The following is a 25,937-nucleotide window of genomic DNA, read 5'->3' on the forward strand; positions in this document are numbered from 1 at the left end:
TCTTTTAAAATTAAGTGCTGAGCAAACTTTACTTTACATCCAGAGGGATTAAAAAAAATAAACCTGTACATAAGGAAAACTATGAAACCATTTTATTTTATCTTAATCACCATTGAACTGTTTGCATCCCAACTAAATGAGATCTCATGGCCAACATATATGCATTTTATTTTTCCATGTACAATTATTAGAACAACCTGATATACAGCAAGAACTCAATAAATATATTAACTATTCTTCTTTTCTTCTCCACCTCCTCCTTACCATCTTAACAGATGGTTGAAAGTAGCTGGCTGAGAGCATCCCCATGGCCTTGAGTCCTGTGTTACAGAGCATTCCCTGTGGGTGGGGCCAGACTGTGTTACCTGAAAGTAACTCAAGATGATGAATACAAACTGTGCTTTAGGTGGGAAGCCAGTCCTTAACTAGAGGAGAAAGCAAGATCATAACCAAACAACAAACAACAATAACAAAAAGCAGGACTGTAAATAGCAAGGAATATGGAGGCCTGGTCAGATGGAGATCTGAACATTGTATAGTAGCCACGAGTCCATTTTTTAGTGTCAGTTGAATGACCTGGAAGTGGGCCTACTGGATTTAAGAGCAGTGAAGGGGACCACTTGCCACTTCCTGTGTTGATTCCTCTGAATGGGCAGGACTGGTGTTTCACCAGTTTCACTGGAAAGTCACGAAGCTCCTCAGAATGTGCTTATGATGGAATGGAATTCCTAAGTTTGCTTACCTGGTTTCTGTCTCTTTGAACGGACCAGGTACTAGAGCTTGCATCCATGGCTATGGGAGCCCAGTACCTCTTGCCTCACTTGTATATGCTGATGACTAGGCAGATTGAGTGGCTTGGCTATAGTGCTGGTGCAGGGAGACATGGGCATATATAACCATGTGTTTCCCTGCTTAATCCCTTTAGTGGCTTCCGACTGCTATGAAGACAATCCCTAAACCCCTTCCCATGGCCCTGTGAACCCTCAACTCTCATGCTTTCTCTAGATCCCGGGATGCCCCCAGCTGTACTGACCTTTTTTCAATTCCTTGAAGATGCCAATCAGATCTTCTGGGCATTTGCCTATAGCACTTACTCTTCCCACACCCTCATGATCCCTTTTGTTCCCCGCTCCCGGTGGCCCTGGCTAATTCCTACTATTTATCTGGGTTTTAGTTGAGATGTTTTCTTCCTCTGAGTGCCCCTCTCAGATATCCTGGAGTAGTTAGGTCCTCCTGCTCCATATATTCATGAGCCCTGAATTTCGGTAGTGGTGCCCTTTGTACTTTATTGCAATGATTTGTTTCACTGTTTGCCTTTTGCCCTTTTCTGGAAGCTCTGGAAGCCTGGAACCATCTCTGTCTTTGTTTGCCTAGCACAGTGTCAAGCATAGGAAGAAACTCAATAAATATTTGTTAAGTGAATAAGAATCAGTTCATCAAAGAGTGAATTTAAAAAACTGCCCACATGCTTATGTTTTATGCTATTGCAATTCAGTATATAACTTTTTTGTATTTTATGTTTTTAAGGTAAAAATGCATATCAAATCACCTACTGATTTTGAATGGCTAAAACAGAGTAGATTTTATTTTAAGGAAGATTTGGATCAAACTGTGGTGTCTATTACAGATGTTGATTTTATTTACCAAAATGAATTTCTGGGATGTACTGATCGCCTTGTTATCACTCCATTAACAGATAGGTAGGAAACCCAGTTTTCATTTTTTATTTTGTAATTTTTAAATGTGCTTAACATTATTTGTAGTTGAATTTGAAATATTAACAAAAGCAGATTTCTGTCATGCTGGGTAGCTGCTAGCTCATTAAAGTCAGCCTAACAATGAAATAACCACTTAAATATACATGTGCATTGAATTTTATGAAGTAGAAAAAGATAAAAGAATAAAAGCAAGCTTGAATGTTGACTGTGAGTAATTTAATGGTGAATTTTAGATTGCAAGATGGAAAAATATTCCTAGAATCCCAAAAGAAGTTAAAATTGAAAAGAAGGAAGGTACCTTGGAGATCATGTAATTTAGTCTTTGTATTTTCAGATGTGGAAATTGGCACCTAAAGTACATTTTCATGGCCAATATGAATAATTAGTCAATGGCAGATCCCGTCACAATTCTTTCCATTATATGACACTAGGCAATTACTAGGTCTTTTTTATCCCATGACACCCAGTTAAGTATGCTGTGCATAGAAAACATTCAATAAATGTTGTTAGAATTGACTTAAATTGCGTTATTTAATATTAAGTGCTGCTGTTACTTTAAGTAGGGCTGCCTCCAGGTGAAATTATATCAAATCACATCTTCAGCCTCCTTTTGATTTATTGAACCTATCCCTTTTATATGCCCAGTGCCATAGCAACATAAATTTGTCAGTGTTTTCTCTTCTATTGGTGTTTACATATTAAGCATCATGTCTCATGAAGCTTTACTAAGATCTTTACTAAGTTTTACTTAGATCCAAAACAAATACAACAGAAGCTGGATCATGGATACAAAGAGATTTATTATATTAGTATTCTTTGCACTTTTCTAAATGAGTGAATTATTTCATAGTGAAACTATTTATTTACAGTGGTGTGCTGGAGCTGACTTGCATCAGCCTGTGGTGCTTACCTGGTTTCTTTTTTTGTTTTGAGACAGAGTCTTGCTCTGTCGCCCAGGCTGGAGTGCAGTGGCGCGATCTTGGCTCACTGCAACCTCCGCCTCTACCTCACAAATAGCTGGGACTACAGGCGCATGCCACCACGCCTGGCTAATTTTTGTGTTTTTTAAATAGAGACAGGGTTTCACCATATTGGCCAGGCTGGTCTTGAACTCCTGACCTCATGATCCGCCCGCCTCAGCTTCCCAAAGTGCTGGGATTACAGGCGTGAGCCACCATGCCTGGCCTTACCTGGTTTCTGTCTATGTGCATTTTGCCCCGACTTTGTGATATCACATTGGTAGCTTGCCATTGACCACAGTGGAAGAATTTATACAATAGAAATTGGCAAACATGAAAACCAGGTTTTTTTTTTTTTTTTTTTTTTTTTTTCTGGAGAGCCAGTTGTTAAACATTTGCCAGCACAATACTGCTCATTTGGTTCTCCTGACTGTAATGGGAGGAAGGCCTGAAGGTTTTAAGTCAGGGTTGAGGAGTTTTGAAATTAGTCTCAAGAAATCTTTGGACTCACTGTAGTACTTTTAATGAATATCAAGTACCCTAAGCTTGTTTGTTCAGTTCTTTTATGTGAGCTACTCAGACTCTAAAATAAATAGGCCCATTCCAATCACATTGGATTTTTGCTTGCGCCATCCTGTAACGTGTCATCCCATACTCACAATGCTTTATTGGATGAACATTTGCAGATGCTATATCACGTTAGCTCAGGCCTTGGGCATGAACATGGGAGGCGCTCCCGCAGGACCTGCTGGCACTGGCAAAACAGAAACCACAAAAGACATGGGAAGGTGTTTGGGAAAATATGTGGTCGTGTTCAATTGCTCAGATCAAATGGATTTCAGAGGCCTAGGAAGGATTTTCAAAGGCAAGTGTCAAATAATGTAGATTATTTTAGGTGAATTTATTTTTATTGCCTTTTAATGTTATTTTCTGATATAAATCCAAAGTGATGTGATCTCATACTACATTAGTATGGGTTGATCCGCATGATATTGCCATTTTTCTAGGTTAAAAATGGCTGGATATCAACAGTTTCGTATGGTTCAATACTATTGCTAGTGTTATAGTCTATGCATGGAATGTGTGTTAGATTACGAAAATGGAATCAATCTATAATTGCCTGAAATAATAGTAGAGAGGATCAAAATAGCAAACGGGGGACACATGTGGCTTCCCTCCCACAGAAATGAAAGAATTTTAGAAAGCATAGCAACACTGGAAAATAAGAAGGGGGTGGCCATCAGCAGATGGAAAATTTTGAGAAAATCCTGAAAGGTAGGTAGAACATGTTTTCAGATGGACAGAGAAAAAAATATTTGAAGACACATCAGCCTCAGAGCTTAGTACTTGGCGATCTTCTCTTTCCTATCTCCTTGCATTCTCTTGGTGATCTTATGTAGGTCTAAACTTTAAATGCCATCTGTATGATGACTCCAGAATTATATCTCTAGCTCGGACTTCTTGAAACTCTAGATTCATTACATACAACTGTTGATTTAGCATGTCCACTTAAATGTCTAGCAGGTCCAGAGTCACTATGTTTAAAACCAAACTCCCGGCCGGGCACGGCTCACGCTTGTAATCCCAGCACTTTGGGAGGCCGAGGCAGGCGGATCATGAGGTCGGGAGTTCAAGACCATCCTGGCCAACATGGTGAAACCCCATCTCTACTAAAAATACAAAAATTAGCTGGGCATGGTGGTGCGTGCCTGTAGTCCCAGCTACTCAGGAGGCTGAGCTAGGAGAATTGCTTGAACCCGGGAGGCGGAGGTTGCAGTGAGCCGAGATCTTGCCACTGCACTCCAGCCTGGGCTACAGAGCAAGACTCCACCAAAAGAAACAAAACAAAACAACAAAAACAAAAACAAAAAACCCCAAAACTCCTGATCTCTAGGTGCTCAGACACAACAACAACAACAACAAACAAAACAACCATCCCCAAACAACTTCGACCTATCCTTTACTCCGCTCTTTCTCTTATGCTCAGATCCAATCTGTCAGCAAACACTGTTGGTTCAACTTTCAAAATACCCCCAAAATTTGTACTTTCATCTTAGCAGTGTGCTATTTCCATTGTTTTGATGAAAATATACAAATAATTAAACCTCTCTTTATCACTGGAATTAAATATGTATTTATCAACAGCCAGATATGAAACTTTACATAATCCCGTTTCAATGTATAATGGTTTGGGAGCACTGGAGAAATGATTGTTATCAAGAAGGTATATTATAGAGTAAAACTTTACAAATTAACTGTTTTTCATGCCAGGTCTTGCACAGTCGGGTTCCTGGGGCTGTTTTGATGAGTTTAACAGAATTGAATTGCCTGTATTATCAGTGGCAGCACAACAAATTTATATTGTTTTGACAGCAAGAAAAGAAAGAAAGAAACAGTTCATTTTTTCTGATGGTGATTGTGTTGATTTAAATCCAGAATTTGGAATCTTCTTAACGATGGTGAGAAAAAAGGCTTTAAATGCAATTTAATTAGTTTAATTGTTACAGACATAAATAAAACAAAGCATGTGTTAGTGGGTAGATAACCAACTATCCAGGAGTCATGAGCTGTTCTCTCTTACCATATGATTTTTTTTATGTCATTATAACCCAGACAGAAGATAAAATAGTAATTTTTTTCAATTAAAAAAATTCAGATCCAGACCTACAGAGGTAATATGCTAATGATAATAATAGATACTGTTTATTGACCACATAGTATAATATGTGTAAGGTGCAGGCTAAATGTTCTATGTGCTATATCAGATGGCATAACTCATGTGGTTCTGCAGTAACAAACAATCCCTAAATCTTAATTGCTTAAAGCCACAAGGTTTATCTCTCTGTCATGCCACGTGTCCACTGTGGGTTGACTAGGGTAGAGGTAGGAGGCCAGGGCTGCTTTGTATGTCTTTACTCTAGTACTCGGCCTGACGAGGTACCTACTATCTCAATCATTGCTCTTTGCTGTAGCAAAGGAAAAAGAGAACATGAAGAATTGTGCTCTAACTCTTAGAGTTTCTTTCCAGAAGTGACACAAGTCCTAAGTCATTGGCTAAAGCAAGTTTCACGACCTAACTTCAGGGGGTGGTGGGGTGGGGGAAAATGTGCCATCCTATCATGTAACTAGAAACAGGAAGGACCTGAAATATTCTCTCACATGTACACTGTATCTTATAGCTATGATAGCCCTCTGAAATGGGTATTATATAGCTGACTTACCTGAGGCTCAGCAAGACTTAAAAACTTCCTAGGTCACCCAGCCAGTAAGAGAAAGAAGAAGTTGTTGTCTCTCTAACATAAAAATCTGACGGCTTAACCTCCACACTTGGTTTTTCTTTGACACCGAATAAAAGGAAATAAAAATAAAATTTCTGCAATAATTTAACAAGGTCCTATATGAAAGAATTGTAACAAATTCAGTTACCATGTGATTAAGAGTGAGCTTTGAGATTCAGTGTTGTAAAGATAGGAAACCAAAGGCATGAATAAACGGGAGTTTTTATGCTTTTATGTATCACCAGTTTTAAAGTTTTTATGTGTTTTCCATAAAGGTAAATCTTGAAGTTGCAAGATAACACAAAGCACTCTGAGTTTTTAAATGTCCCCATGGATAAAAATGATAAATTATAGGAAGCAAAATCAGAAATGTTTCTGATACACTTTATTGTAAGCAAACATCCAGTAAAGCAGTTAGGGGGAAATAAGAATAATCTGAAGTATTGATTATAAGTCAGGAAGTGGGATGAAGAAATGTACTCAGTGTAAAACTGTGGTCTAGAATTTTACAAAAAGCTTAACATGCTCCCTGGATTAAGAATAATATTGGAAATAGCAATTAGATATTGCATTAAGCTGTGAGTAACTGAAACCTAAAAAAAATTGTAGTTTAACATGTAAGGATTCTCTTAAGATCCTTTTATGGTTCTACTCCATCATGAATTCCATCTTCAAGGTCACCTTATGAACCAAGATGCTACAGAAAACATCTCTATTGTGTTGCAGCCAATTGACTGAGTCAACTCTCTTCAAACAAACATCAAGGATATTTCGTACAATGTGCTCCTTTGCATCTCGCAGTGTAGAATATAATCACAGCAGCTGCAAGGCAGGCTGGGAAATGTAGTTTTTAATCTAGGTGTTGCTGTACCCAGCTTGCAAGTGGGCTCCTGTGGCTCAGGAAGGTTAAGAGGAGTATTGAGAGGCAGCCTCAATTTCTGTATTTCCAGCCCCTAGCAAGGTAGCTGGCCTATTGACAGTGCCCAGTAAATGGTCAGGGACTGAAGGTTTTTAACAAACTTGCCTAAAATAACTCATTCCTGTTGGCCTTACTTGTCTTTGAATCTCCAACCTTCCTCTGAGACTTGGGTCTGACCTCTGTTCAACCTGTTGCTTCTTAGGAGGGCTTCATTTCCTGTCTGTCTCTACTTTTGTCCATTTCAGTGTTTTTCCCATCATTCCCTTCTTTATTTCCCCTCACTGCCATCTTTATTTCTCCTCACTTCCATGGGTTTTTGTTAGCCAAAGAGCTCTGTAACTGTGGCTGCAAAGAATAATTGAAGAGATGGAATAAAAAAATGCCCAAGGAAGCTCATCAGTATAAAATCCTTAGTTTTTTTCTTCTTTCAGTAACATACTTTAGACCATAATTATCAGGTATCTATTCAGTTTTCTCTTGTATTATTTCATGTTCTTTTCTATTTTTAAGCCAGCAGACACAATTTTCTATTTTTTAAGCCAGTAGACAATTTTGCCACACAAAATTGTGTGTGACTTTATTAATATCATGAAAATGGAAATATATAAAAGGGCATATAAATATTAATAAATATACATGGTCTAATACATATTGTTTCGAGAAAACAAGATTATTTTATGAGTCTAATATTTTCAATACCATCTTAAAATCTGAATTAGGGGTTTGAAATATATTTGTATTCAGAAATGAAAATTGTTTTAGCAATTAAAAATTGAACATATTTTAACTTTTAGAACCCTGGATATGCTGGGCGCCAGGAACTACCAGAAAACCTAAAAATCCAGTTTAGAACTGTTGCTATGATGGTTCCTGATAGACAGGTATGCACTAGGATTTAAAAGCATAATGTACTTTATGTTCTTTACTTGTTTTTCACTAAAGTTGAAAAAAACTCACTATATTAATTTTCAGATCATTATGAGAGTTAAACTTGCAAGCTGTGGTTTTCTTGAAAATGTTATCTTGGCTCAAAAATTTTACGTTCTTTACAAACTCTGTGAAGAGCAACTTACTAAACAGGTAACTTTATAGATCTGCTTTCCTCCTAGCAATAGTATTTGGTTTTTTTGCTTTGTAATTTTCCTTTGATAAATACTCATCAGTGAGTTAAAATCTCATTGACTCTTTTCTAAAATGCTTTTAGAATTAATTTTACCTGTTGGTTGTGTATTTTTAAGACCCTTTTATTTTGAAATAATTGTAGATTCACAGGAAGTTGCAAAGGAATGTACAGGGAGGCATGTACCCTTCACCCTGCCTTGCCTGGTGGTTGACATCTTGTAACTATAGCACAATAACAAAACTGAAATGGACACTGAAGCAGTCCACAGAGTTTGTTAAGGTTTCATCAGTTATACATGCACTGGTGTGTGTATATGTGTGTGTGTGTGTGTGTAGTTGTATGGAATATGTAAGATACGGCTCTGTTCCATCACCACAAGGTTCCCTCATGCTACTTTATAGCCACACCCACCTCTCTCCCAAATCCCTAACCCATTAACCTTTTCTCCATGTCTAGAATTTTATTGCAAGAATGTTATGTAAACGGAATCACATAGTATGTAACCCCTTGGTTATGCATTTAAAAATCTATTGTTTGGGCCGGGTGCCGTGGCTCACGTCTGTAATCCCAGCATTCTGGGAGGCCGAGGCGGGTGGATCATGAGGTTGGGAGATCGAGACCATCCTGGCTAACGTGGTGAAACCCTGTCTCTACTAAAAATACAAAAAAAAAAAAAAAAAAAAAAATTAGCCAGGCGTGGTGGCACGTGCCTATAATCCCAGCTACTGGGGAGGCTGAGGCAGTAGAATTGCTTGAACCCGGGAGGTGGTGGTTGCAGTGAGCCAAGGTCCCGCCACTGCACTTCAGCCTGGATGACAGAGCGAGACTCCATCTCAAAAAAAACAAAAACAAAAACAAAAACTATTGTTTGTTGCTCAGACTGTATCAGACTATATTATTCTCAAAAGATATTTAAGGTGTGAATACTTACTTGATCTTGCAGCTTGGATTTTCCCATGGAATGATCATATTTCAGTCAAAGGAAAGGCAGGAAGTTGAGCTAATAAACCTTTGTGGCTTAGTCACCCCAAAACTATCGCATATAAGTATCAGAATCGACCTATATGCATAGAGTGAGCCGTGAGTCTATGTTGAGTTTTTCAATTAAACCATCTTTTTGCCCTCTTCTCCCATCTCAGGTTCATTATGACTTTGGATTGAGAAATATTCTGTCTGTATTGAGGACTCTTGGATCTCAAAAAAGAGCCAGACCAGAAGATAGTGAATTAAGCATTGTCATGAGAGGACTAAGAGATATGAACCTTTCCAAACTGGTATCTTCTCTGAATTCTCTTCTTTTCCACAGTTTTAATGTTGTTTCTTTCTATTTGGTGGACAAGTAGAGGTAGGCTGCTGTTGAGCTGTGAGCACCCATAATTACAGGGATAATAAGTGTGCCAAGCTACCACTGTGCTTCCAGAAGAAAGCAAAAGACCCCATGACCTGTGTGACCAACATGGACTATAAGTGCCTCCTTTTATCAGCTGTGTGCAGTGAAACAGGTCATCAGTGGGCTTCAGCTCCAAGACTCAACCTAGTTCTCTACCATTATTCACAAAGTGACACAAATTCTCAGCATAAGAATCTGGATTCACAGGGAACCATGAGAACTTTTTGCTTTCTCTGTATGTGACTAGCTTATCTCAGATATATCTCTCCCAAAACATAAACATCATTTCTATTTTCCAAAAACACATTGAAAATTTGCTGCGGAGAGCATGCTGCTTTCATGCTTGTCATGGTTACAGCCTGATTTTTTTTTTTTTCTTTGAAACAGAGTCTCACTCAGTCACCCAGGCTGGAGTGCAGTGGTGCAATCTTGGCTCACTGCAACCTCCTCATTCCAGGCTCAAGCTATTTCCCTGCCCCAGCCTCCTGAGTAGCTGAGACTACTGGCACACACCACCATGCCTGGCTAATTTTTGTACTGTTTTGTAGAGATAGGGTTTTGCCATGTCACCCAGGCTGGTCTCAAACTCCTGGACTCAAGTGATCCACCCCACCTCAGCCTCCCAAAGTGCTGGGATTACAGGCATAAGCCACCATGCCCAGCCCAGCCCAGCCAGGTTGTTTTGAATAGCTGATGGACAGGTTCATGTGACGTATAAGGATTTCTACGTGCCACATATTGTGCCCATGCCATGGGTGTACAAAGTTGAAGAAGAAATGGTTCAGGAAGCTACATTCTAGTTACAAAAACTAACATCTGTGGAGTTCATTAGTGTTACAAAGTCTTTTCAGGTGTATCGTCTTATTTGAGCCTCACAGCAACTCTGTGGGGTCTGGATGGCTAGCTTGTTTATTGTCACTTCACTTATTGGGGAATGGAGACTAGAGGTTGCAGGATTCCCCCATAATCACCATCAGCTGAGAAGAGGGGACAAAAATTTATAAGATTTTCTGGTGCCAAATCCACTGCTCCTGCCAGTATACCTCACTGCCTGTATGACCAACATGGACTGTAATGGAGGCTTAGACTCCCTAAGTCACCCAGGCTGGAGTGCAGTCTAAGCCTCCCTTAGATAATGGTATTTTGGAAATTCCTAGACAAGTACTCAAGAAAGCATCAGCAAAGCCCTAGAGAATAAAGAGAAATCATAAGGGGTCAGATGTTGGGAACAGGACAATCTATGCATTAAAGACATTGCAAATAAGGATTGGAGTCAGTGTACTCAAACCTACTGCTTATAAGAAAGGCTCAGAACACTGCCCTGATGGACTTTTCCAGCCATTGTTGGATGAAGTCATGCAGGGTTATGGCTATTTCCCCAATTTAAATAAAATATCAGTTCTTTAATTTCATGGGGTTGGGACTACAAATTATCATTTTTAAGGTTAATGCAAATGCCACTGTGAGAAGCAAAGATTCATGTGATAATGAGGTCGTACTTTGGAGCAGTAGACTGGGGCAGGATTGTAGAACACATTGAATGCTAACGAACTTTGGGTACAATGTAGATTCAGTGGTGATTGTATTAGTCTGTTCTCACACTGTTAATAAAGACAATTTATAAAGGAAAGAGGTTTGATGAACTCACAGTTCCACATGGCTGGGGAGGCCTCACAGTCATGCTGGGAGGCGAATGAGGAGCAAAGTCACATCTTTACATGGCGGCAGGCAAGAGAGCATGTGCAAGGGAACTCCCGTTTACAAAACCATCAGATCTTGTGAGACTTATTCACTATCATAAGAACAGCAGGGAAAGACTTGCCCCCATGATTCAATTACCTCTCACTGGGTCCCTCCCACGACACGTGGGAGTTATGGGAGCTACAATTCCAGATGAGATTTGGGTAGGGACACAGCCAAACCATATCAGTGATATTCTGGAGAAAGTACTAGAGAATACAAGCCTGATTAGGAGAGTAATAAATGGTTCTCTGGGGATGAAGTGATAAGTACTATGCACATCCCAGCTAGCTGATAAATGTTTGTTGACTGAATGAGTAAATTTATTTTAAACTATGCCACCTTAGGTTGATGAAGATGAACCCCTGTTCCTCAGCTTAATCAATGACCTGTTCCCAGGACTGCAACTGGATAGTAATACTTATGCAGAACTGCAAAACGCAGTAGCCCATCAGGTTCAGATAGAGGGTTTGATTAACCATCCACCCTGGAACCTGAAACTCGTGCAGGTAAAGACATTTTAATCTATTATTAGTATAATGATAAGTATGTGTTAAACATTCCTGTCTGAATAGAAAACTCATAGTTAGTCTTACTTGATGTAAATGTTAAATGAAAACATCATATATACATCATTGCAAAAAGAATACTTGGGAGGATGTAGTGGTCCTAGGAAGATAGTATGGATTTACCCTGCCTCGCAGTAATCAAGTAGTAATTTACTGCAGTTGTTACTTATACCTGGTGACAATGTTGGGCGGAAATAGTAGGTTATAAAAACTCTAGGGGAACGGAACAACGCAGATGGCTTCTTGTGCCAATCTGGTAGTACTGGCTGCAGCTGGGTGCCTCAGTGGAGTGCAGAGCCTGAGGAATCTGGCAGTGCTATTTTGCTCCTGCTTTGTGTGTGGACATGTTATATCCTTCACCTACACTAAAACCTGAATCTTTTGACTGCATATGTTGGTGTCTTTCTGTTCATCACATTTCATCCTTGTGACAACCATCTAATCACTTGATTGGATTACCAGTAGAATCAAGAACTTGTAGCAGAGACACAGGATTAAATCTCTATGAGCTTGATGCTTTGGGAATATTTTCCAGAGCTTTTGGAAAATTAAGGAGCTGAAATTGTGGACATTGTTGAAAACTGCATTTGAAATATTAATATAACAATTCTTATTTTAACTTACTGTTCTTGCCAGATTATAAGATGTGCAAGTATCTGAGATACATCCAAATCTTACAAAGAAATATGTGCATGGGGGAAAAGTCTTTTTCATCATTCATGTACTGGAAACCATTTTAAGAGTTTAAAAAATTTCTGGGAAAACATGATTTTATATATGATATGCATACAGTATACTGAGTTTTAAAATTCTTGCCATCTCAATGGGTGGCGACTAGAATTTTGGGTTCTTTGTTGATGTCAATAACATTGCTCTTGAACATGTCAGGAACAGTGCCTCTGTTGCTTTTAAACTATAGTTTACAATGGTAATACATTTCTGTCCAAAATGGTAGGAGAATAACTCACTCTACCTCTGATCAGCTGTCAGACCTTTGACTTCTTAATTTTTTTTATTGAGAAAACTACAGACGGGATGTTATAACAGCGGCTGTCCATGATCCTAGCATGTCTCCTTGAATCTCTTGTACCATTTCCAGGTGCCCCTGCCCAGCTTCTGTGTGTTTTCGCTTCTAATAGCAAAAGGAGGCCTGGAGCCATTTTGTTGGCAGGCACAAAGAGTAGGTGCTGCACGGGAGTTTATTTCCCATCCACCCCCAAACAAACGTCTCTAAGAGTTGATGGAGTAGGAAAGTCAAGCTTGCCTGGTTCCAGGTGGAGCAATCTTTGAGGTGTAAGTTACACTCCAGTCTCCCGCGGGATCAGGCTCAAGTCTGTCCTCTACAGGGCTTTGTCCTCAATCACACCTTGCTTGGCTTCTTCCCATTCCTGTCCTGCTTTCCTCTTATCTTACTCGTTTCTCCTGGGAGCACTACCTGAATAAATCACTTGCACAGGAATCCTCATTCATGATGTACTTCTGGGGAATTAGAAGGCCCCTTTGAAACGGATCTTCACTGTGATGCTCTGCGTTGCTGCTTTCCACCACTAAGGGGCGATATCATCACATTGGATGCCAAGAAAGTTTGCGCATGGAACAACCGCTGGTTATAGACCAACAAACCGAAATCACAGGGACTCATCACGCAAGAAGCAAAAACTAGATGCTGAGTTAATTATTTCCAAAATGTAATTCAAGCTCCACATTGTTATTACTTTAGCACATATCGTTTTATAACGTGGTGCTCATTTGCTATGCACATCTAGTAAAACAACATTTTTTACAACTTAAAAATAGTGAACTAGTTACATTAATGAAGAGCTTATTTAAAGCCTTTAATCTTCAAGTAGCTACTATGAATGTCAGCAGGAGACTCATAAATTACATATTTTAATTTACTGGTTAATTGTGCAGTTATATGAGACGTCTTTGGTACGGCATGGCTTGATGACTCTTGGGCCCAGTGGTTCTGGAAAGACAACCGTTATCACGATTCTAATGAAGGCGCAAACAGAATGTGGAAGGCCTCATAGAGAAATGCGAATGAATCCAAAAGCCATTACTGCACCTCAGATGTTTGGCAGACTGGACACTGCTACCAATGACTGGACAGATGGGATTTTTTCTACTCTGTGGAGAAAAACATTAAAAGCTAAAAAAGGTATACACAAACCTCCTTTGTGATCATTTTTTCCCTGCTAGCGTATTAACACAGTATTTTTTTGATTTTTCCATTTTAATTACTTGCAAGTGAAAAGCGATTTTCTGTTTTAATTATTTTCAGGTGAAAACATTTTCCTCATTTTAGATGGTCCTGTGGATGCCATCTGGATTGAGAACTTAAATTCCGTTTTGGATGACAATAAAACTCTGACGTTAGCTAATGGAGATCGCATTCCCATGGCCCCTAGTTGTAAGCTTCTGTTTGAAGTCCACAATATCGAGAACGCCTCTCCTGCCACGGTTTCTAGGATGGGCATGGTCTATATCAGCAGCTCTGCTCTCAGCTGGAGGCCAATCTTACAGGTGGGGCAGAGAGATGGGAAGAAGAACCCTCAGAGTCTCTCCACGTTTCACTTTCTTAATAAACACAGATTCTGTTTCTTTGTTGCAGGCATGGTTGAAGAAACGCACTGCACAGGAAGCTGCTGTATTCCTGACACTGTATGAGAAAGTCTTTGAAGATACATACACATATATGAAACTAAATCTCAATCCCAAAATGCAGCTCTTGGAGTGCAACTATATTGTGCAGGTAAGATTTTTTTTTGTACATTTACTACTTCGATTTTGATTTTTTTTTCACTCAGTTGCAGTTTACAGCCATCTGAAATAGAAAGTTCAGACAGTCCATAAAAATCATTTGATGATGTGGCTGTGAAAGCTCTGATAATTTTGATTTCTATTAAAGATCTTCTTAATGATCTTACTGTTTTCTCTATTATTTTCACTTCCCAGAGGGATGTTGTCAGAGGAAGGGGAATGAACTATCTTTCCCATTGTCAGGTTTAGTGACCTGTCCCATAAAGTGTGTATAATAATGACAGTCAATAAAATATAGTAATTAATTAAATTTTAAAATAAATAAAAAATAACACATACACACACACACACCTCAATACTGGTTCCATCCTAACAATAGAAGACTTCATTGTCTGGGCGCGGTGGCTCACAGCTGTAATCCCGCATTTTGGGAGGCCAAGGTGGGCAGATTGCTTGAGCTCAGGAGTTTGAGACCAGCTATAGTTAACGTGGAGAAACCCCGTTTCTACAGAAATTAGCCAGGTGTAGTGGTGAGTGCCTGTAGTCCCAGCTACTTGGGAGGCTGAGGTGGGAGGATGACTTGAACCTGGAAGGTTGAGTTTGCACTGAGCCAAGATGGCAACACTGCACTCCAGCTGGGGCGACAGAGTGAGACCCTGTCTCAAAATAAATAAATAAGTAAATAAAAATAAATAAAGTTGGTAGCTTCATGGGAAAGAACAGAAAGGGGCCTGTTGCAATCAAGAAAACTTGGGAGGCAATTTTGGCTTTGGAAATTTAGCATATAACAGGTAAGGAAAATCTTTAAGTAAAAATTATCTGACAAGTAGTTGTAGCATTGTTTTTTCCCTTTCTTCCTTCCTTTCCTCTTTCTTTCCCTTTTTCTTTCTTTCTTTCTCCTTCCTTCCTTCCTCCTTCTCTCTTTCTTTCTTTCTCTCTCTTTCTTTCTTTCTTTCTCTCTTTCTTTCTCTCTCGCTCTCTCTTTCTCCCCTCCCTCCCCTTCCCTTCCCTTCCCTTCCCTCCCCTTCCCTCCCCTCCCCTCCCCTCCCCTTCCCTTCCCTCCCTCTCTCTCTCTTCTTTTCTTTTCCTTTCTTTTCTTTCCTTTTCTTTCTTTTCTTTCAACAAGGTCTTGCCTGTTGCCCAGGCTGGAGTGTAGTGGTGCAATCAATCATAACTCACTGCAACCTTGAAGTCCTGGGCTCGAGCTGTCCTCCTGCCTTAGCCTTTGAAGTTGTTGGGGCTACAGGCACACACCACCATGCCCAGCTAATTTTTAGATTTTTTGTAGAGACAGGGTCTCTGTATGTTGCCCAGGCTGGTCTAGGCTCCTGGACTCAAGCAGTCCTCCTGCCTCAGCCTCCTAAAGTGCTAGGATTGCAGGCATGAGCCACCATGCCCAGCCAGCATTCTTTATTTCCTACTCGGTTTTCCTTATTAGTCTTTGAGTTAAAACAGAATTAATCATAGATCTTCAAGGGCTCTCCTAATTCTGATCTATAGGTGATCTCTCCTTACACATTCTAGAGCTTCGATTCTCAGTTAAGAGAGTCAGTCATTTGTGGGTAGGTTAGAAACAATATATAAGGCCGAAATCAGTGAATTATTTAGTAATTACTTTAAAATGGATAATAGAAGACAATATTTTATTTTGAAGTAATTTTGTTTTGAAAGACCGAGGATGTCCTACTGTAGTTTTCTTTCTGATGCTATAGGGCATTGGCACACTTTTTCTTAAAGGGCCAGGTAGTATTAATAAATATTTTAGGCTTTGCACAACTCTCTGTCTCAACCACTCAGCTTTGCTGTTGTAGCACAAAAGCAGCTAGAGACAATGCATAGGTGAATGAGTGTGACTGTGTGTGTGTACCAGTAAAACTTTATTTACCAAACAGGTGGCCAGCCTCTAGGGCCACAGTTTGCTAAGTCCTGCAAAATTTTACAAAGAAATAGAATCTTTGATCTGGAAAATTTGGATAACTAAACTTTAGAACCAGTAGCTACCTTAGCTGCTAACATCGAATCTAGGCCTTTTGCTTTCCCAGTAGGAAATTGAGACTCAGAGAGGTCAGTGGGATGAGCTGGGGGTTGAAACCACAGGAGCAGATTTTCAGTTCAGCATCCTTTCTGCTAGACCATGCTGCCTGTCTAAAACAGGATAGCCTTTCTTCTACGTGCTGTTGGCTGTAGGACGGTGATCAAGCAATAGCTTGAGATATATCTATTTTTCTTCTCTCTTCCTTCCTCCTTTTAATTTTACTATTATTTACAATTTTTTATTTTCAAATTTTTAATTTAAAAATTTATTTTATTTGAAACATTTTCAGTCTCTCAATCTTCTGGAAGGGTTAATTCCCTCCAAAGAAGAAGGCGGTGTTTCCTGTGTCGAACATCTTCATAAATTATTTGTGTTTGGCCTAATGTGGAGTTTAGGAGCCCTTCTGGAATTGGAAAGCAGAGAAAAGCTTGAAGCCTTCTTACGGCAGCATGAAAGCAAGTTGGACTTACCAGAAATACCTAAAGGCTCAAATCAAACCATGTATGAGTTTTATGTTACTGATTATGGTAAGCCCACTGAACTATACCTTAAATGAAATGACTTTTTTTTCAAATGAGAAAATATAAGCTTTCATAAACTCTTCTATGAGAGAATATTAAAACAATTATGAAAACATAATTGTTAATACCATTTTGAAAAGAGCATGTATTTGAAAGAGAGTGGAATTTTGCATATGAATTGTGCCCGAAACTGATATTGAGACTCTTGACTTCTCCTTTTGGAGTGGGCTCAGTAAAATCTGGCATAAATAAGTTAGTAATACCTTGTACATCATCTACCTTCTAATGCTGGAATAGGAAAGGTAGCAGCGTGGAGAACACAGATTCTTCATGATGCAAAGCATGCTAATACACATAACGGATCAGCCCCACACTTCCCCTGTTGGGAATGCCAGAATGAGTAGAGAATGAACGTAGCAGATTCCTCAAGGTCCAGCGCTGTCACCTTAGCCCCCCAGCCTTCCATGTATGGCCGGGCCCAGCTCACTGCTCCTTAAAAGAAATGCCTTTGAACTTGGTGCTTTCATCCAGAGCCCAGGCCCTGATTCTTCAAAGTTCCAAAGAGGAAAAATATGCTTCCTAAAAAACTCTAATTGCCTCTGGTTCTTCCTAAAAACTCAAAAACAGCAATAGTCTTTTGTTTGTTTGTTTTAATGAATAAACTGAAGGACAACTAGAGCAGGAGAGTAGACAGCAATAGCCAAATTTTGAAAGCAAGAAAGCAGTAAGGTAAGTGGCAGTCGATTTAGCACATTGGCAGTGGGAAGAGCTGAGAAGCAACTGAGAAGCGCACGTCACAGGACATTCAAAGGGCTCAGGAAGTGGAAACTGGGGCAAAAGTTGAGCTAAAAACCACAGGGCTGGTTATAAGTCTGTTTGAGAAAAAGACCTCCTGGGCCGCTTTCCAAAGCCCTGCTGTCAGACAATCGGCCTTCCCCACACTGGCAAGACTAAAGAGTTACTGTTTGAATAGTGTAAAATAGAGGGTTTCCTAGACTTGGGGACACCAGGCACATTTAAGAGTGGGAGAATCATACCAAAACTGGGGATTAAGTGGAAATTTGTGTTTGAAAGGGACTGAGATAAATAAATTTTTTCAGTGGGCCATCTTTAACCAGAATGGCCAATAATTCTATTACATGTGTTAGATGCTGCTAAAGGTTTGAGATGGCAAAAGGGCACTCTAACTCAAAATGCAAACTAACAAAGGAATCTTTAAATCTAGATATGCACTCCCTTAGAATCCAGAGCCAAGCTCCTCCACAGCGCTGCTTTCTGAACAGCCAGAGTTCTATGATGTTTAAAGGTTCAGATTGCCTCCCTCTGACTGCCTTGTCCTTATTCAGAGGCCGGGCCCCAAGTTACTCAGAGAGTGAAATTCATCAGCAGCAATTTTCCAACCATGGCAGAGCCTTGGTTAGGGGATTGAGATGGCATCTAATAAGGAAGCCAATAAAATAATTACCTTCCTCTGTGCCATCAAAAATATGTATTGCCACATTTCTTAAAGAGCAGTCCAGTGATGTTTGTGACATTTTCTTCCAAGTAGCTAGGACTGGTTCTGTAGGTTTAGACAATGATGTTTTCTTATTTTTAATGGAGATGTTAACAAAAGGTTGACAATAATCTAGACTCATATTCCTTCTTCAAGGTGGTCCTGAAGTGGTCTGTTGACTAAAATATTGAGGGGTTGCAGGCATTCAGTCTTGCCACCCTAAATAACTACTTTTGATGAAATTTATTTGCCCAAGCCTTTGTGGCCACAAAATGAACTAAGATATTATGCACTTAGTGGTTATTTAGGGCCCTAACATGTCCACTCAGCTGACTTCTAGCCAGCCCTTTCTTAACTCATTCTTCATCCATCCTTTTAATTTTTTTATGGACATTAACATCTTTGGAGAAGACTTCATTCATAGATTTAAAATTAAGTAAGGAGACTTATGCTTCCAGACAAGATGGAGTAATGGGGACTGGGTTTAACCTCTTATATTAAAAATATAGAAAACTGGACAAAATGTGTAAGACGGTTTTTTTTCAGAGATTGGACAATAGGCACTACCAGACTGAAATCACGGAGGGAAGTGAAACAAGGTGATTGCATTAGTTTATTGCATGGATGCAGTTTCTAGAAGCAGCTCAGGGAGGGGAAGATCAAATAGAATTGGCTGTCTCACCAAATGAGAAGGCAGAGGTTGATTTGGGAGAGGCCAAGGTGGCTGGAATTTGCAGGGCAGAGCACCAGAGAGGAGAAATCTGCACAAGGAGGAAGTGTCAGAGAACAACAGAAACAGATAGACAAATCCACAGTTATACTAAAGGTGTCAATATTTTGAATAATTGATAGAACAAATAGACAAAATTAGTAAATATATGGAAGACTTTAACAACACTATCAATACCCTGAATTCAAAATTATAGAATGCTTCAGCCCAAAACAGCAGAATATACATTTTTTTCCAGTGCACAGAAAACACTTACCAAGATATTCTGGGTCATATAACAATTCTTGATAGGGAGACTTTACAGCACTTTATGTCTTTACTAGAAAAGAAGAAAGGTCTCAAAACAATGATTTCAACTTCTTCCTTAATAAGTTAGAAAAAGAAAAGCAAATTAAACCCAAAGTAAGCGGAAGAAAGAACCATGATCAAAGCAGAAATCAATGAAACAAAAAATAGAACAGCAACAGAAAAAAATCAATGAAACAAAAAGATGGATCTGAAAAGATCAATAAAACGAATAAATCTCTTATTAGAGACATCAGAACAAAAGAGAAGACATACATTACCATAGTCAAGGATGAAAGAGAGAACATCACTACAGTCCTCACAAACATTAGAAACATGACGTAAGTATATTAGAAACAACTTTACAAGAACACATTTGACAATGAAGATGAAATGGACAAATTTCTTGAAAGATATAAACTACCAGCCATCATCAAGAAGAACTAGATATTGCACAGCATGCTGAATATAGTTAATAACTGTGTTGTACATTTCAAAATTGCTAAGAGAGTAAATTTCAAATATTTTAAACACAAAAAAATGATAAGCATTTGAGGTGATAGATATGTTAATTCGCTTGTAATAATTCCACATGATACGTTAATTCGCTTGTAATAATTCCATATTGTATCCATAAACCATAACATTTTGTTCCCCATAAATATATACAATTATAAATTGTCAATTTACAATAAAATTTAAAAAGAAGAAATAGATATCCTAAATAGCCCTATATCTACTAAAGAAATTGAATTTGTAGTTAAAAACCTTCCCACAAAGAAAAACACCAGGCCAAGATGATTTTATTGGTGAATTCGACTAAATATTTAAGGAAGAAATGATACCAACTGTACACAAACTCTTCCAAAAGATATAAAACGTACAATAGGAAGAAACACTTCCCAGCCCATTTCATAAGGACAGTGTTACGCTGATGCCAAAACCAGAGAAAGACATTCCAAGAAAAAAACAAAAACAAAAACAAAACTATAGACCAATATTCCTCAGGAACATTGACGAAAATTTCTTAATAAAATTATAACAAATCCAATAGTATACAAAAGTCCAACTGTGGCTTTTATTCTAGAAATGGAAGATCAACATTCAAAAACTGATCAATATAATCTGCCATATTAGACTAAAAACTAAGCAAGCCATAAACAGTCATCTAAATGAATGAAGAAAAGCATTTGGCAAAATTTGACACTCTTTTGTGATGAAATAGGAACTTTATCATCTGACAACATCTACAAAATACCTACAGCTAACGTTATACGGAATGGTAAACAACTAAATACTTCCTTCCCAATATCAAGAACACAACAAGGACGTCTTTCTCACCTCTATTCAATTTCATTTCTATTCAACATTGTACTAGAGGTTCTAGCCAGTGCAGTGGGGGGAAAATCAAATGTCTATAGATTAGAAAAGAACAAGTAAAGTTCTCTTTATTTGCAAATGACATGACCATCTGTGGAATCTTCAAAAAGTTATTAGAACTACTAAAGGATTTTAGCAAGGTCACAGGACAAAAGGGCCATACATTTGATAAGTTATATTTCTATATGCTCACAACAAACAATTGAAAATTGAATTTTAAGAATACCAGTTAAAATAGAACGCAAGGCTGGGTGCGGGGGCTCACACCTGTAATCCCAGCACTTTGGGAGGCCGAGTGGGGCAGCTCACCTGAGGTCAGGAGTTCAAGACCAGCCTGGCCAACATGGTGAAACCCCATATCTACTAAAAAAAAAAAAAAAAAAAATTAGCCAGGTGTTGTGGTATATGCCTGTAAGCACAGCTACTCAGGAGGCTGAGGCATGAGAATAGCTTGAATCTGGGAGGCGGAGGTTGCAGTGAGCTGAGATTGTGCCACTGCACTCTGGCCTGGGAGACAGAGTGAGACTCTGTCTTAAAAACACACAAACAAAAATAGAATCCAAAAAAAGAATACTTAGGAATAAATTTAATAAAATACGTGTAAGATCTGTATACCAAAACTGTAAAACTGCGCTGAGAGAAGCTATAGAAGGCCCAAGTAAGGGGACAGATCTTATTTAAACATTATTTAAAGATTATTTTGCTATTTGAAATAGCAAAATCTAGCCAGTGCAATGGGGGGGAAAATCTCTTTTGCTGTTTAAAAGTCACTATTAAGAAAATGAAAAACCCAGCCACAGACTGTAAAGAACTATTTGAAACATATATATCTGATAAAAAAAATTTATCCAGAATATGTAAAGAACTCCTATAATCCAATAACTATCAATAGGCAACCAATCTAAATTTTAAAATGGGGAGGAAATTTCAGTTGATACTTTGCTAAATAAGATATGTGAAAGGTGAAAAAAGCATATGAAAGATATTTAACATCATTGGTCGTCAGAGAAATGCAAATTAAAACTCCAATGGGGTCTGGGTGCAGTGGCTCATGCCTGTAATCCCAACACTTTGGGAGGCCAAGGCGAGTAGATCACTTTAAGTCAGCACTTCGAGACCAGCCTGGCCAACATGGTGAAACCCCGTCTCTACTAAAAATACAAAAATCAGCTGTGCGTGGTGGCGGGTGCCTGTAATCCCAGCTACTCAGGAGGCTGAGGCAGGAAAATTGCTTGAACCCGGAGATGGAGGCTGCAGTGAGCTGAGATCGCACCACTACACTCCAGTCTGGGCCACAGAGGCAGACCTTGCTTCAAAAAAAACAAAAACAAAACCCCGCACAATGGATATCATCACACAGCCACTGGAATGTCTACAGTTAAAAAGGTTAATAATGCCAAATATTGGTGCCGTAATAGAGCACCTAGAGCCCTCATATGCTACAGAATGGCACAGCCACTTTGGAAAATAGTTTGGCAGTGTTTTAGAAGTTAAACATACTCATTTTTGCTTACTTTCTCAAGAAAACATGAAATTGGGGTTATTACTCCAATGATGAGTATTTGTTCATCATTGTTTCACCAATATCAATGTATGCTTTCTTTCCATGCATTCTGTGTACACAGTAACTTTTGGGTATAATTCTGAATCATTGTATAATCTTTTTGAAGACATTTAAAATAGAGGCTAAACGTATCAATGAAAGTAATTCAATTTGAATGGCAATGATAGGAATAACGCCAATACAAGTTTGCCTAGCAACAGCAATGGTACAGTACCACAGGTTGTAAGGAACATCCAGAGATGCTAAAATGTAAATAAATTTTTGAAATCAATGTTTTTTTTTTTTTTTTGAGACGGAGTTTCGCTCTTTGTTGCCCACGCTGGAGTGCAATGGCGCGATCTTGGCTCACCACAACCTCCGCCTCCCAGGTTCAAGTGATTCTCCTGCCTCAGCCTCCCGAGTAGCTGGGATTACAGGCATGCACCACCAGGCCTGGCTAATTTTGTATTTTTAGTAGAGACAGGGTTTCTCCACGTTGGTCAGGCTGGTCGCGAACTTCCAACCTCAGCTGATCCACCCGCCTCAGCCTCCCAAAGTGCTGGGTTTACAGACGTCAGCCACTGTGCCCGGACTTGAAATCAATTTCTTATGGCAAATACTCTATATCTAGTAAACAGTTGACTCTTTTTTTGGTCTTTTCCGTCTTTTCAGTTGATGTGGCTTTTCTGCTAGGCATCCATTACATTACTGGTTTTACCACCGGCTGATTTTAATTCCATTTCAGGCAAGGTTTCTCCAGATGGGTGAGTTAGCAATTTAAAAGCCAATTTACAAAAAATAACAGATGCTGGAGAGGTTGTGGAGAAAAGGAAATGCTTCTACACTGCTGGTGGGAATGTAAATTAGTGCAGCCATTACGGAAAGCAGTTTGGTGATTTCTCAAAGAACTTAAACCAGACCTACCATCTGACCCACCAATCTCATTATTGGGTATTATACTCAAAGGAACGTATATCATTCTACCATAAAGACACATGCATGCATATGTTCATTGCAGCACTATTCACAATAGCAAAGACATGGAATCAACTTAAATGCCCATCAGTGTTAGACTGGATAAAGAAAATTTGGTACACATATACCATGGAATACTATGCAGCCATAAAAAATAGGAGATTATGTCCTTTGAAGAAACATGGATGGAGCTGGAAGCCATTATCCTAAGCAAACTAACTCAGGAATAGAAAATCAAATACTGCGTATTTTCAATTATAAGTGGGAGCTAAATATTGAGTACACAGGGACGCAAAGAAAGGAACAACAGACACTGGGGCCTACTTGAGGGTTGGGGGTGGGAGAAGGGTGAGGATCAAAACACTACTTATTGGGTGCTATGCTTATCACCTGGTGATGAAATAATCTGTACGACAAACCCCTGTATATCTAACAGACCTGCACATGTATCCCTGAACCTAAAAGTTTTTTTAAAAGCTGACTTTATAAAAAAAAGGCAAAACAAATTATCAAATGCCATAGACATACGATAAGCAGATATAGTAACATGTTTTAGGAAAACATTTTAAATGTTTATATGATTCTATTGATTGTTTATTGCACTTAACATTTTTGTATTATGAGATAACTTTCACAGAATATGGTTCTATTAAGATGAAATTTTACTTATTATATAGGTGATTGGGAGCACTGGAATAAGAAACTTCAGCCTTATTATTATCCAACTGACAGTATTCCAGAATATTCATCAATTTTGGTTCCAAATGTTGACAATATTAGAACAAATTTTTTGATAGACACCATTGCAAAACAACATAAAGTAAGTTTAATAGATAGTTCCTTAAATGATCACAAACCATCCATGGCCACGGGAATATGCACCCATATTTTCTTCCAGCACTTTTATAGTACACATTTTACATTTAAATCTGTAATACAACTGGGACTTATTTTGATGGTAGATGCAATTCTAAAAAGTTATTAAAAATTAGTTGTATTAATTTATAGAAGACTAGCCCATAGAATCATAAGATATTTGAAACTAAATAAGTTGTAACACATTTCAACACTATTATCCTATGATTGCAGGCTGTTTTGCTCACAGGAGAGCAGGGAACTGCAAAAACTGTCATGGTTAAGGCCTATTTGAAAAAATATGATCCTGAAGTACAGCTATCCAAAAGTCTAAACTTTTCATCTGCCACAGAACCAGTGATGTTTCAGGTGAGATCCATCATTTGCTGTAATATTATAAACATAATACATTTTAAATTAGTGGTTACAATAAAATGTGTACGCATATAAAATGTGAAAATATTATATATTCAAAAGAAATCATGCTGCACTTGGCATTCAGCTATTTAGCTTTCCTAAGGCTAAGGTTGAAGGCAAATCCAAATAGCATACTTTGACCTAATATTGAGACTGCAGCTGAACTTTGGAGCATATCTACTGTAATGTAAATGAAGGATAAAATTCCAATGCCTTATTTTTAAAAATTTAACAACATATATTTTAATAATTATATGTATACTTATTAAATGCGTAAGTAAATTATATTCTACTCTGACAAGAATGCTCATTATTTTTAGAAGTATGGATTAAAATCTAATGCATAAGACAAAACGTTTCCTTCTCTCTAGAGAACAATTGAAAGCTACGTGGATAAGCGAATTGGAAGCACATATGGACCACCAGGAGGGAGAAAAATGACTGTATTTATTGATGATATTAATATGCCCGTGATTAATGAGTGGGGAGATCAGGTATGGCTGAAATATCTCATATAGATGATCCTGAATTTGTATTTTTATGTATATATATTTTATATATATAAATGTTAATAACTTTGTTAAAAACTTTATGTTTTTTTTTTTTAAAAACTTTATGTTTTTAAGTCTACTGCCAATCCTCAGTCTTTTTCTGACTTCTCTGTTATAGCTGAGTTTCTCCTTTCTTAAATCCCTATGTGTTTTTTTGTTTTTGTTTTTGTTTTTTTATTATACTTTAAGTTTTAGGGTACATGTGCACAACATGCAGGTTTGTTACATATGTATACATGTGCCATGTTGGTGTGCTGCACCCATTAACTCGTCATTTAACATTTTGAGACGGAGTCTCGCTCTCTCACCCAAGCTCGAGTGCAGTGGCATGATCTCAGCTCACTGCAAGCTCCACCTCCGGGCTCAAGCAATTCTCCCTTCCTCTGCCACCTGAGTAGCTGGGATAACATGTGCCTGCCACCACGCCTGGCTAATTTTTGTATTTTTAGTAGAGACACGGTTTCACCATGTTGGCCAGGCTGGTCTTGAACTCCTGACCTCAGATGATCCGCCCGCCTCGGCCTCCCAAAGTGCTGGGATTACAGGCATGAGCCATCACACCTGTCTCCTATGTGGTTTTCTACAGCAAATGCCTCCTCTCTGGCTACTTGACTTCAGTGTCCTTTCTTAGCTCCTCTCTTCTGCCTTTCTGCAGGGTTACATCCTTGCTCTAACCTCTTATTGTGCATAA

At 38.7% G+C, this 25,937-nt stretch overlaps 1 protein-coding gene across 2 annotated transcripts in view; it reads left to right on the forward strand.

Annotated features, from left to right (window-relative positions):
• The window catches only part of DNAH8 (dynein axonemal heavy chain 8), a 322,731-nt gene that overhangs the window by 150,037 nt on the left and 146,757 nt on the right, over positions 1 to 25,937 (forward strand). For both annotated transcript variants that reach the window (XM_063812416.1, XM_054686792.1), the window contains 14 exons: positions 1,528 to 1,700; positions 3,364 to 3,542; positions 4,949 to 5,136; positions 7,669 to 7,755; positions 7,847 to 7,954; positions 9,137 to 9,271; positions 11,475 to 11,636; positions 13,611 to 13,857; positions 13,981 to 14,222; positions 14,311 to 14,451; positions 16,784 to 17,021; positions 24,101 to 24,243; positions 24,513 to 24,647; positions 25,067 to 25,189. In XM_063812416.1, coding sequence (XP_063668486.1) covers positions 1,528 to 1,700; positions 3,364 to 3,542; positions 4,949 to 5,136; positions 7,669 to 7,755; positions 7,847 to 7,954; positions 9,137 to 9,271; positions 11,475 to 11,636; positions 13,611 to 13,857; positions 13,981 to 14,222; positions 14,311 to 14,451; positions 16,784 to 17,021; positions 24,101 to 24,243; positions 24,513 to 24,647; positions 25,067 to 25,189 — 2,301 coding nt within the window. The remainder of the gene's footprint in view (positions 1 to 1,527; positions 1,701 to 3,363; positions 3,543 to 4,948; positions 5,137 to 7,668; positions 7,756 to 7,846; positions 7,955 to 9,136; positions 9,272 to 11,474; positions 11,637 to 13,610; positions 13,858 to 13,980; positions 14,223 to 14,310; positions 14,452 to 16,783; positions 17,022 to 24,100; positions 24,244 to 24,512; positions 24,648 to 25,066; positions 25,190 to 25,937) is intronic.

The sequence above is a fragment of the Pan troglodytes genome, chromosome 5 (assembly GCF_028858775.2).
Source record: "Pan troglodytes isolate AG18354 chromosome 5, NHGRI_mPanTro3-v2.0_pri, whole genome shotgun sequence".
In the NCBI taxonomy this organism is placed as follows: Eukaryota; Metazoa; Chordata; class Mammalia; order Primates; family Hominidae; genus Pan; species Pan troglodytes.